Source organism: Podarcis pityusensis (genome assembly GCF_964106645.2).
Source record: "Podarcis pityusensis genome assembly, chromosome: 2".
NCBI classification, from domain to species: Eukaryota; Metazoa; Chordata; class Lepidosauria; order Squamata; family Lacertidae; genus Podarcis; species Podarcis pityusensis.
The window spans coordinates 118,669,464-118,680,834 of record NC_138029.1 but is presented as its reverse complement, the minus strand read 5'-3'; the positions used below and the strand labels follow the sequence as shown (position 1 = coordinate 118,680,834).

Here is an 11,371-nt window from a genome sequence, read left to right as displayed (position 1 = left end):
TTTGAATGCAGTTAAAGTTTATTCGTGTTTGCAATAAACTACACTCTTCTTTGGGAGGCGGGTGGTGCTGTGGGTTAAACCACAGAGCCTAGGGCTTGCTGATCAGAAGGTCGGCGGTTCGAATCCCTGCGATGGGGTGAGCTCCCGTTGCTTGGTCCCTGCTCCTGCTAACCTAGCAGTTTGAAAGCACGCCAAAGTGCAAGTAGATAAATAGGTACCACTCCGGCGGGAAGGTAAACGGCGTTTCCGTGTGCTGCTCTGGTTTGCCAGAAGCGGCTTAGTCATGCTGGCCACATGACCCGGAAGCTGTACGCCAGCTCCCTCGGCCAATAAAGCGAGATGAGCGCCGCAACCCCAGAGTCGGTCATGACTTTATTGCATATATACAGAAGCAATGTACACAGCTTAATACATTGGCAGGATTTTAAAAAGTCTTGTAAAGACATTATGATTGGACCAGAAGTAATTTTAATGATTTCATGATTTAAAATGGACATGCAGTAGGATGATAAACAATGGAACCAGGGAAGGGAATAAGGGGAAGTCAACTCTATTTCCCCCCCTATGTTTGAATATGTATTGTTGCTTTTATTTTTTGTTGGTTTTGGAAAATTAATGAAATAAATAAAATAATATTTTTTAAAAAGCAAAAAAAAAAAAAAAGCGGCTTTACCTCTTTCCTGCACCCTGACATGCTTTAATCTCGGTGGGCCTTGGCAGGACAGTTATCCACAGGCCGGGCAGAATTAAACACTCTCCTCTTCTTTAGTGATGCTATAATCTGTCAGCAGAGTGACACTGATTTCGGAGCCTGTGACCGACATGGCCCTGGTGGGAGTTGCACTCTGGACGATGCGGGAATGGCCCGGAGGGGTCTTGGCTTGGCAGCACAGGACTTCCTTCTTAAAATGTTGGCGGAAACTTTTGCTCAGCCAGTAGAGAGCAAAGGGGTTGACGCAGGAATTGCTGAAAGCCAGAGCCCGGGAGAATATTGTGGCAACGAGGTGGAAGGTGGATGTGTCGACAGAAGCGTAGTAAGTGAAGGAACGATAAAGGTAAAGGACATGATTCGGGAGCCAACAGAGGGCAAACAGGCCAACCAAGACCAGCACAGTTTTGGCGACTCTCTTGCGAGATTCAATCTGCAGAGGGAAATCGTTGCACATGTAAAAAAACCCACTTTTAAAAAAAAATAAATCTGCATACGAGAGTCACAAAAAGCAATGTGTACGCCAGACGCCCCCACCCCACCCCACATCACCCCTTGTAAATCGTGAAAGGGAGCCCGCTGAAGAAGGTTGTCACCTTTGGAAAACGTGCTGAGAAGGATGAAGAAGAGCTTGTGGATCCTTAAACTACCGTCAGGGAGCATTGTGAACAGATTGAGAAATGTGTGAAAGCTTGGGAACGTTTAGAGGAGTGTACAGAGGCACTCTTTGCCTTCTTGCATGCTAGAGACCATTGTGTGGCTCAGAAACTCTTCAGCAAATTGAAATAAATGTTAATATAAGCCTGTGTCCTCCTTGTGCATAGCTGATGAAAACCTGAGTCTGTTCAGTTTGAGTAAACACGCAGCTCTGCACCTGTGATATGAAAGTGAATGCAGCTAGCTCTGTGGTAATTCTGGGAGAATTTAAGAGTTGCCATCAGGATACATCTATGTTATGTACAGTGGTACCTTAGGTTAAGAACTTAATTCGTTCCGGAGGTCCATTCTTAACCTGAAACTGTTCTTAACCTGAAACACCACTTTAGCTGATGGGGCCTCCCGCTGCCGCTGCGCGATTTCTGTTCTCATCCTGAAGCAAAGTTTTTAACCCGAGGTACTATTTCTGGGTTAGCGGAGTCTGTAACCTGAAGCGTCTGTAACCCAAGGTACCACTGTAGAAGATTTGCAGCTGCTTAACAAAGTGTTTCTGTAGACTTCTGATATTAAAAATATTTCCTGTCCAAAAAAATTTAAATCTGCATACAATCTCTTTAAAAAAATAACAATTGTGACTAAAGATTTTCCTCATTCAGAAAAGCACAAGCATTGCCTCTTTCTTCAGGTTGTGTTTCCTACAGATCAGTTTCATTTGTTGTGTCATATGCATTATAAGGTTAGGAAGAAAAGAGTTGGAGAGGGGGAGGGTGGTGGTAAAGCTTATGTTTTTTTACTTAGTGTATGTGTGGGGTTTTGTGTCAGCGTTAGCTGGGTAGGTTCTTCTTTCTATTCATTTATTACATTTCCTTGGTAGTGAGAGGTATTGGGGGCCAGGGTGTGGTTGGTTGTCTGTGGTTGGCTGCAGTGGGGTTTGTTTGCATTTGTGGGATGGGTGGGTGGGTGTTTTTGAATCAGGTTAGCCATATTGATTCGTTTCCTGACGGTGGATTCTTGTCGTTGTCTTGTTGGGCTGTGTATGTGATAAAGGGAACCAAAGTGGGATGAAGGCGTCGTCTTCTTTTTGTCCCTGTGGTAGCTTCAGTTTATTGGTTAGTTTTTCTAATAAGACCGTTCCCCATACAATTTCATACCATTGGTCCATGTTTATTCCTGACAGGTCTCTTCAGTGTCTGGCTGCTGAGAGTAGATGGGTTATGAGCTCTTTATGACTGGGCATTATTATCTTGGAAGATGTTCAGTAGGGCCAGTTCTGGGGTGACGTCTAATACCTGTTTAATTACAGTCATACCTCATGTTACGTCCGCTTCATGTTACGTTCCTTCAGGATACGTCCCGCGGCAACCCGGAAGTACCAGAAAGGGTTACTTCCGGGTTTTGCCGCTCGTGCATGTGCAGAATCACAAAATGATGTCACATGCATGCGCAGAAGCGGCAAATCGCAACCCACGCTCTTTTCATGTTGCGAACGGGCCTCCGGAACGGATCCCGTTCGCAACCAGAGGTACCACTGTATTTTGCTTATTTCTTCTATGACTGCTGTCCAGAAGGGTTGGATTTTGAGGCAATCCCACCACATGGGGAGGTATGTGCCTGTGGAGGTGCACCCTCTCCAGCATTTTGGTGACGTTCCTGGGCGTATTAGCGCTAGTTTCTGTGGTGTTAGGTGCCACCTGTAGGTGAGTTTCAGAGTGAGTTCTTTTCTTTTCACTGATATGGACTTAAAGGGAGGTTTAGACCACATTTTGGTCCATTGGGTGGGGTTGATTTCATAGCCTATGTCGTCCTCCCATTGTTAAGGAAGGTGTGCAATTGGTGGTGTGTTAGCCAGGGTATTTGGGTGTCCTTCTGCATATAATCTTAAAAGAAAATAGCCCCGAAACAACATGGCAGTAAACGTTAGACCAGTCTCCCTGAACTTGGTGCCCAGTGAGCTCTGCTAGCTCAGGATGATGGGAATTGTATTTTAAAACATCTGGGAGGCACCAGGTTTGGGAAAGCTGTATTGAAGTTTCTTTGGGCAGGAGCTATGGTTTATGTGTTGGAGGAAACAAAATGAACTCTCCATCCTGCAACTTTATTTATTTGCAGAAGGTTAGGAGATTTTAATAGTTCAAGAAGATTTGAGTGGCTGACCAACTTAAATGTCAAATATTGGCAATGTGTTTTTAAAGTATTAACTTTTCTTGGAACAACAACAAAAATGCTTTAATCGTCAAAATATTTGTTACCTTGGTAAATTACAAAAAAGCCTAGGGTACTCCCTTACCGAAGAGTTTCCCACTGAATTCAATGGGACTTACTTCTGAGTACAGGATTTGCTCACTTTGGAAAAAACAGTAGAATTCTTCTGTTGCATGCTCATTGATTATGGTCAAAACCTTGGTCAAAGCAAGGTTCAGACAAACACAACAGCATTTTATCAAATGTATTTTGTGTTGGGATTTTGCCTATGTGCAGCTTCATACAAAGCAATTAAGCGTTGTCCGAAGGCCAAGAAGACTGAGCAGAGGGAGTAATTCTGCCTAGAGATATGGGATCTTGGATACAACTCTGCTATTGGTCGAGGTTTCCACTTAGGCATGATGACTCATAAGCTTCCCTGACTGGATAGCATTGGTCAGTGTGGTGTTCTGAGAGTCGTTTGGAGTTTGTTAAGAGAGAGCTAGTTTAAGATCCGTATCTGTTCATGTATACAGTAACTTGTAGAGTCTGCTGTAAATAATAAACACCTCTAACTAACCAAGTTACTAGTAGAAGCGTCTTGTTCCTGCTTCATCCTTCCTGCCTGCAACTGATTGCTTCTGGAAGTCTGCGTATGCTCTGCTATACTCAACTGGGTCTGGCTGAGATCGTGCAACAGGTTAAAGTTGCAAAACACCAATATTTTGTTCACTGGTAGCAGAGACATCCAGAATTACCAATTCAACTGTACATTTGGGGGGGGGGGATGAAATTAATTGTTTAATCCTGCAACGAACCACAGCTTCTTCAAGCTGCACCTGCAAATGAAGATTTGTCCTTTGCAGGAAGGCTTTGAAACAGCCTGACTCACACAACCTCATCAATATATATGAGCTTGGCTAGGTATGACCAGAGATTTGCCAACCAAACCCTCTCAGTGGTGGAGGAGAACACTGGTGGCTTTCCGTTCCATACCTTCTTAGCACAGAAGCTCAACTGGGCTGATAAACCAGGTGAGTTAAAAGAAAGTAAGGTTTGATGCAGGAGACGCGTGAAAGCGATGTTTCCCATCAATGAACAGAAGTCTGGCCTTCAACTCCCCGAAGTAGATGACCACCAGTAGTTAAAAACCACTGCTCAGGTCAGCACAACATACATCTCAGTAGCACAGTTAATTAACATTGCTGATTAGCTACTTAATTAAGCAAAGTGGCGCTTTCTAGGTACATGGCTCCTCGCTCACCTATTGATACAACCTTTGGTCCATAAGTGAAGAAGCTTCTGCTATGGGCTTTCAGGGAGATGGACTCTCGATCAGCCAGAGCAGCAACCCCAAACATCTGGAGGGCACCAGCTTGGCGAAGGCTGCCCTAGATCTCTACTTACCTGCTTGCGAGCATGGCTGTGCTCTTCTGCTGGCATGTTGGATGTGCTTTTGTACAGCGCCTTTGCAATGAGAAAGTAGTAGATCGATATAACTGCCAGCGGTATGATATAAAACATCAAGAAGCACACCAGAGAATGAGCTTCCTGGATGATTCTCTCGGAGACGGGGTAAGGCGCGCAGGTCTCAAAGGAGCCGTTTTTATCAGGAATGTGAAAGGCGTAGAGGTCAGAGGACACGGCCTCTGGAACGGCTAATAACATGGAGATGATCCAGACGGCCGCGGCTTTGCAGCAGGTCTTCAGGACGGCATCAGCCCTTTGCAGTTCCAAGGGCTTCACAATTGCCTTGTACCTGGAATGGCAATTAAGGTCAGAGTGTTGAAAGCAATGAAAGCACTGAGCGAAATCAAAGGAACACCCCGTTTCCCAATAACAGTCTCCCTGGCATTCTCTGTGCCCCATCAGACTCCAGGAAATGTGTTTGGCTTCCAGACTTTTGGAACAATCTGTTACGAATGCTTAACGCTTGCATGCATATGGCAATTAACTAAATTGAACATAGTTGGCTTAGCTGATCTCAGCCTGTTTGGACAAATATATTGAGCCTTGGAGATTCTATTCTGCCTTTTGGTTGGGGCTTCATCTACACCATGGTAGGCAAACTAAGGCCCGGGGCCGGATCTGGCCCAATCACCTTCTCGGTCCGGTCCGCAGACGGTCCAGGAAGCAGCGTGTTTTTACATGAGTAGAATGTGTCCTTTTATTTAAAATGCATCTCTGGGTTATTTGTGGGGCCTGCCTGGTGTTTTTACGTGAGCAGAATGTGTGCTTTTATTTTAAATACATCTCTGGGTCATTTGTGGGGCATAGGAATTCGTTCATCCCCCCCCCCCAAAAAAAATATAGTCCAGCCCGCCACAAGGTCTGAGGGACAGTGGACCGGCCCCCTGCTGAAAAAGTTTGCTGACCCCTGATCTACACTGATAAATGGGCTGCAAAAGTTTTATGTCATTCTTACACTTCAATTTTTGCTCTTCCTGAACTGCTTTAATACACCACTAGGTGGCATCAAGACACAGCTTACTTTATCCTGCCCAAACTTGGTTTGTATCATCACTCATTCTTAAGGAAATCAGCCCTGAGCGCTCACTGGAAGGACAGATCCTGAAGCTGAGGCTCCAATACTTTGGCCACCTCATGAGAAGAGAAGACTCCCTGGAAAAGACCCTGATGTTGGGAAAGATGGAGGCCACAAGGAGAAGGGGACGACAGAGGACGAGATGGTTGGACGGTGTTCTCGAAGCTACCAGCATGAGTTTGACCAAACTGCGGGAGGCAGTGGAGGACAGAGGTGCCTGGCGTGCTCTGGTCCACGGACACGACTAAACAACAACAACATTGTATCATCATCATCATCACCACCACCACCATCACCATCGTTATCACTATCATATAAAGTGGGAAATGTTGTTCTTCCAGATGCTAGCAGTTTAATCATTTGGGATTGTTCCAAATATTCCATGTCACATTCAGCGTCTGTTATTCAGGAATCAAGAGTTAACATTTTACATATCTGAGACAAATTGCTAAAAAATACAGTTGCTTCCATTAACATAAAGGGAGGTCTTAATCTCCAAACACAGACTGGAAATACAAAGCTTTGAAATAATGGGAAACAGGGACATCAAAAGCTCCCATCACCTTGGCTGTTGGCCGTGCTGGTTGGGGAGGTGGAATCCAGTACCTAGTGGAGTGGGGCACAGGCTCAAATCCCCCCCCCCAGGCTAAGGGGTCGTTTCAAAGACTGTATACACATTGTACATTAAAAGCACATGACATCCCTCTCCGCCCAAATGATCCTGGGAATTGCAGTTCACCCCTCACAGAGCTACAATTCCCAGCCCCCTTGACAGGTAAAAAAGGTAAAGGACCCCTCAAAGAACCTGGGAACTGGTTGTAAGTTGCTTTAGGTTTCCTTGAGCAACATAAATTTAATTAATAACAGCAACAACAGTAACTACAACCATAGAGAGGCAGTGTCATAATGGTTAGAGCGACCAGGGTTCAAATCCTGCTCACTGGGCGACCTTGGGCCAGTCACTGCCTTTTGGCCTAACCTACTTCACAGGGTCGTTGTGAGGATGAATTGGGGGAGAGGGAGAAAGAAGCATGTTGTCAGAGCTGCTTCCAGATCCTAGCTCACAGAGGATCACGCTAGCCAGCGATCATTAAACAAAAGTCTTTATTGAGTTACAGTTTCCATTCTCAAGCTGCTGCGTGCAACCCTACGTCTCATGGTTAGATCGGCGAAGCTCCATCTGAGTCTCCGCCCCCTGTACACCAGTTTAAGATTCTAGCCTTACTCCACCTCTTCCGTCTCTCCTTTCTCCTCCGGGTCCTGCTACCCCCCGGGGTCCCTTCCTTCCTGGATTCTTCTGACACTGACGTTGACCCCCCTGACTCCTCCCCCTCTTTTCGGCGGGCTTTGGGACCTGGCTCCCTATCCGGGCTGCCAACTGCACCGCCCTCCTGTACATTTGAACTTGGCGCGCGCGCCCAGCCTTCAACCTTCCTCTCGACCGTTTCCTCGCTCCCCGATGGAGGCGTGGCCAATCCTGACTCATGTCCTCCCACTGGCAGTGCGCCGCCTGATCCCGATGCCTGGGACTCCTCCCCCCTACTGCACTCTGGTGTGGACGCTGGTCCTGATTTCCAACTGCTGCTCTCTGAGTCCCCTCTGGCCCCTTCTTCCTGGGGTGTCCCCCTCGGCACCCCCCTTGCTCTGACCATGGGAGCCCCTTTCTGTGAATCTTCCGATTCGCTGGAAAGACTCAGAGACCTCGGACCGCTGTCATCGCTAACATTACCTTCGGACTCCTCCCCCTCGCTCTCTATTTCCTCCCTTTCCTGTGCCTCTGCTCCTGAACCCCTGACACATGTACACTCTCTTAAGCTCCTTGGAAGAAAAATGTGGTCTATGAAGGTAATTGGACAAGGGTGGCGCTGTGGGTTAAACCACAGAGCCTAGGACTTGCCGATCAGAGGTCAGCAGTTCGAATCCCTGCAACGGGTGAGCTCCCGTTGCTCGGTCTCTGCTCCTGCCCACCTAGCAGTTCGAAAGCACGTCAAAGTGCAAGTACAGTGGTACCTCGGGTTAAGTACTTAATTGGTTCCGGAGGTCTGTTCCTAACCTGAAACTGTTCTTAATCTGAAGCACCACTTTAGCTAATGGGGCCTCCTGCTGCCGCCGTGCCACCGGAGCACAATTTCTGTTCTCATCCTAAAGCAAAGTTCTTAACCTGAAGCACTATTTCTGGGTTAGCAGAGTCTGTAACCTGAAGCGTATGTAACCTGAGGTACCACTGTAGATAAATAGGTACCGCTCCGGTGGGAAGCTAAACGGCGTTTCCGTGCGCTGCTCTGGTTCGCCAGAAGCGGCTCAGTCATGCTGGCCACATGACCCGGAAGCTGTACACTGGCTCTCTCGGCCAATAAAGCGAGATGAGCACCGCAACCCCAGAGTCGTCCGCGACTGAACCTAATGGTCAAGGATCCCTTTACCTTTACCTTTATGAAGGTAATAATTAAATAACAGTTTGATCTCCTCACAGCTTTACAATTCCCAATACCCTTAACAAACCAATGTTACCAGGATTATTTTGGGGGTGGGGGACAACACTCTGAAAATGCCTAGGATGCAACTGAGTTATTGTTAGAAGGCAGTTTTTAAAATGAGAGGTGATAAATACAGGGTGCCATGGCGCCTATAGACTCTTTCACTGGTGTCCCTGGGCAGGTAACTCAGACCTTCCAAGTGCCCCTATTTTCCAGAAACAGTCCCGGATTTACAAAAGCCATCCCAGTTTCTTGATCCCAGAATTTCCTGCTTTTCCTTAAGACGTCCCTATTTTCATCAGAGAAATGTTGGAGGGTATGGAGTTATGCGACCCCCCCCCAAGCCAAGTTGATTGGAAGACATCTGAAGGCAGCCCTGTATATGTTTTATTATGTTATTATATATGCTGGAAGCTGCTCAGAGTGGCTAGGGCAACCCAGTCAGATGGATGGGGTAGAAACTAGAGTTGGAAAGGCCTGGAAAAAAACCCAGAAAAATTGGGGGGGGGCACACCACGTTTTTTCCGCCCTTCCCCAAAGCCGTCTTTTCCAGGGAAAACTGAAAGAAAAAAAAGTTGGATATAGTTTTAATATTCCATACCCCCCCATTTTTCCTGGAAAAAAACGGACCCCCAGAGGAAAATGGGGAACACCTGTTTTCCTCCAGTTTTTCCAGCCCCCCCCCCCAGGCCCTCCCATCTCTAGCAGAAACAGTAAAATTATCATTATGGAATGAGCGTCCCTCTTTTTTTACTGGAGAAATGTTGGAGGGTTTGCAAGACACCAAAACTCCCGACTCGGAACTCAGCCCCATCCAAGCCAACGCGCGAGCAAACCCCGCCCCGCTGCCAGACTCTTGGTCCTTCCAACTCACCTGTCCGCACTGAGCACGGTTAAAGTGAACACGGAGACGCCGACAGACGTCCTCTGGATGAAGGAGAGCAGCTTGCAGCCCATTCTTCCGAACAGCCAGGTGTCCACGATGTAGCACGCAGCATCCACGGGGACGCAGGTGAGCAGGAGGAGCAGGTCTCCGAAAGCCAGGCTGGTGATGAAGATGTTTGGGACGGTCTGCATCGACTTGATCTTGAAGAAGACTTGAACGAGGATCACATTCCCAAGGAGACCAACGGCAATGATCGCGGCGTATGCCACGCAGATTGTGCAGAGCACGCCCAAGCCGAGCGAAGTGTCTTCGGACCACCTTTCCTCCTCCGCAGTTTGATTCCCCGTGGCAGGTGCCGGGTGACCAGTTGCGTTCGCAAAATCGGGAGGAGCCGCGTTCATCCCCAGCGGAGGTGCCCTGGACATTTTGCCAGCTGAGGGTGGAATTAAATTGGTCAGAAGCATTAATGCTGCTAAGAGAGAGAGACAGACTGACAGAGACAGAGAGAGAAGAGAGAAGAGAGAGAGAGAGAGAGAGAGAAAGAAAGAAAGAGAGAAAGAGAGAAAGAGAGAAAGAGAAAGCAATTGGCTGCAAATCCAATTCCACAAGATGTTTTACTCACATCTCCTCGCTCTGGAGTCTCAAAGCATGATAGGAATGGATGCTCACAGATTCACTGCTGAACTGTGTGGGAGGTGTGGAGCGTCTTTATCTTTTTAAAAAAAAAAAATATGCCTTTCAGCAGCTACTGTGGGGGAAAGAGAGAGGAGGAGGAAATTGGAGTGGGGGGTGGGGATTGATGGCTTTTTCTCACTGGTTTCCCTGTCAACAGTACTCTGCTATTTCGATTAGGCTGGCTCTTTGCACAATTTGCACGCCAAATTGACTTTCTCCATATAAAAAGCGTCTATGGCGCACCGGCTGAGTGCCTATGTACCCAATATAACATTGTAACAGGGGGAATTTGGGAACACCTTGTCTCAAAATAGAGGCAAACAAGAGAAATCATGTTTGGCTCTTGCTTTACTCAGTCCTTATATTGAGTTCTAAAAGACTTCACAAATGCAATCTCAGGCATCCTTAAAAAGGTAAAGGTAAAGGATCCTTGACAGTTAAGTCCAGTCGCGAACGACTCTGGGGTTGTGGCACTCATCTCGTTTTACGCAGGCAGTTTTTCTGGGTCATGTGGCCAGCATGACTAAGCCGCTTCTGGTGAAACCAGAGCAGTGCATGGAAACACCATTTACTTTCCCACCAGAGCGGTACCTATTTATCTACTTGCACTTTGATGTGCTTTTGAACTGCTAGGTTGGCAGGAGCTGGGACTGAACAATGGGAGCTCACTCCATTGCAGGGTACCATCGCGGCTGCTCCCCCACCTGCGCTGGGTGCCCCGCCCCCAGGATGCGCACCAGCCCGGTCCCCGCCAGCTCCCCCCCCCCCCCCCGTGCCAGAGCATGAAGCTCCACCATTGTCAGTAGGAAGTGCAAGACAAACCTTTCCTTCTGTGGTTTCCAACAAGAGATATTTAGAAGCACCATCACCTCTGGCGCTGGAGGCAGAATATACTCATTAGGGTTTGTAGTCACTGATTGCCTTCTCCACCTTGAAAGTTAAGGGACGCGGTCTAAACCATTAAGCCTCTTTGACTTCCCACTCAGAAGGTCAGCGGTTCGAATCCACACGACAGGGTGAGCTCCTGTTGTTCTGTCCCAGCTGCTGCCAACCTAGCAGTTTGAAAGCACACCAGTGTTTCCAAAACTTCTCCCTTTTCCTTATGGGGTATTCCGGAGCCTGAATAGAGTCCTTAAGTGGGTTCCCTGTCAGTAGGAGAAAACAAAGGCCAGCCAGAGTATTTTGAGAAGCGGATTGGCTTGTAAGCCTGATCTTTATTAAAGGAACTGTTGCAACATGGT

At 47.3% G+C, this 11,371-nt stretch overlaps 1 protein-coding gene across 2 annotated transcripts; it reads right to left on the bottom strand.

Moving 5' to 3' along the window:
- On the bottom strand, positions 1 to 10,159 carry BRS3 (bombesin receptor subtype 3). Of its 2 annotated transcripts, XM_080992995.1 has the most exons (4): positions 10,078 to 10,159; positions 9,444 to 9,888; positions 4,955 to 5,306; positions 1 to 1,142 (listed from the first exon to the last, which is right to left on the bottom strand). In XM_080992995.1, the coding sequence occupies exons 2-4, from the start codon at positions 9,878 to 9,880 to the stop codon at positions 747 to 749; spliced, it is 1,185 nt and encodes a 394-aa protein (XP_080849121.1). In that variant the 5' UTR covers positions 9,881 to 9,888; positions 10,078 to 10,159; the 3' UTR covers positions 1 to 746. The 2 variants fall into 2 exon arrangements, with proteins under 2 accessions (XP_080849121.1, XP_080849120.1); XM_080992994.1 differs by lacking the exon at positions 10,078 to 10,159 and having other exon boundaries at positions 9,444 to 10,052.
- Between the last annotated feature and the right edge of the window lie 1,212 nt (positions 10,160 to 11,371).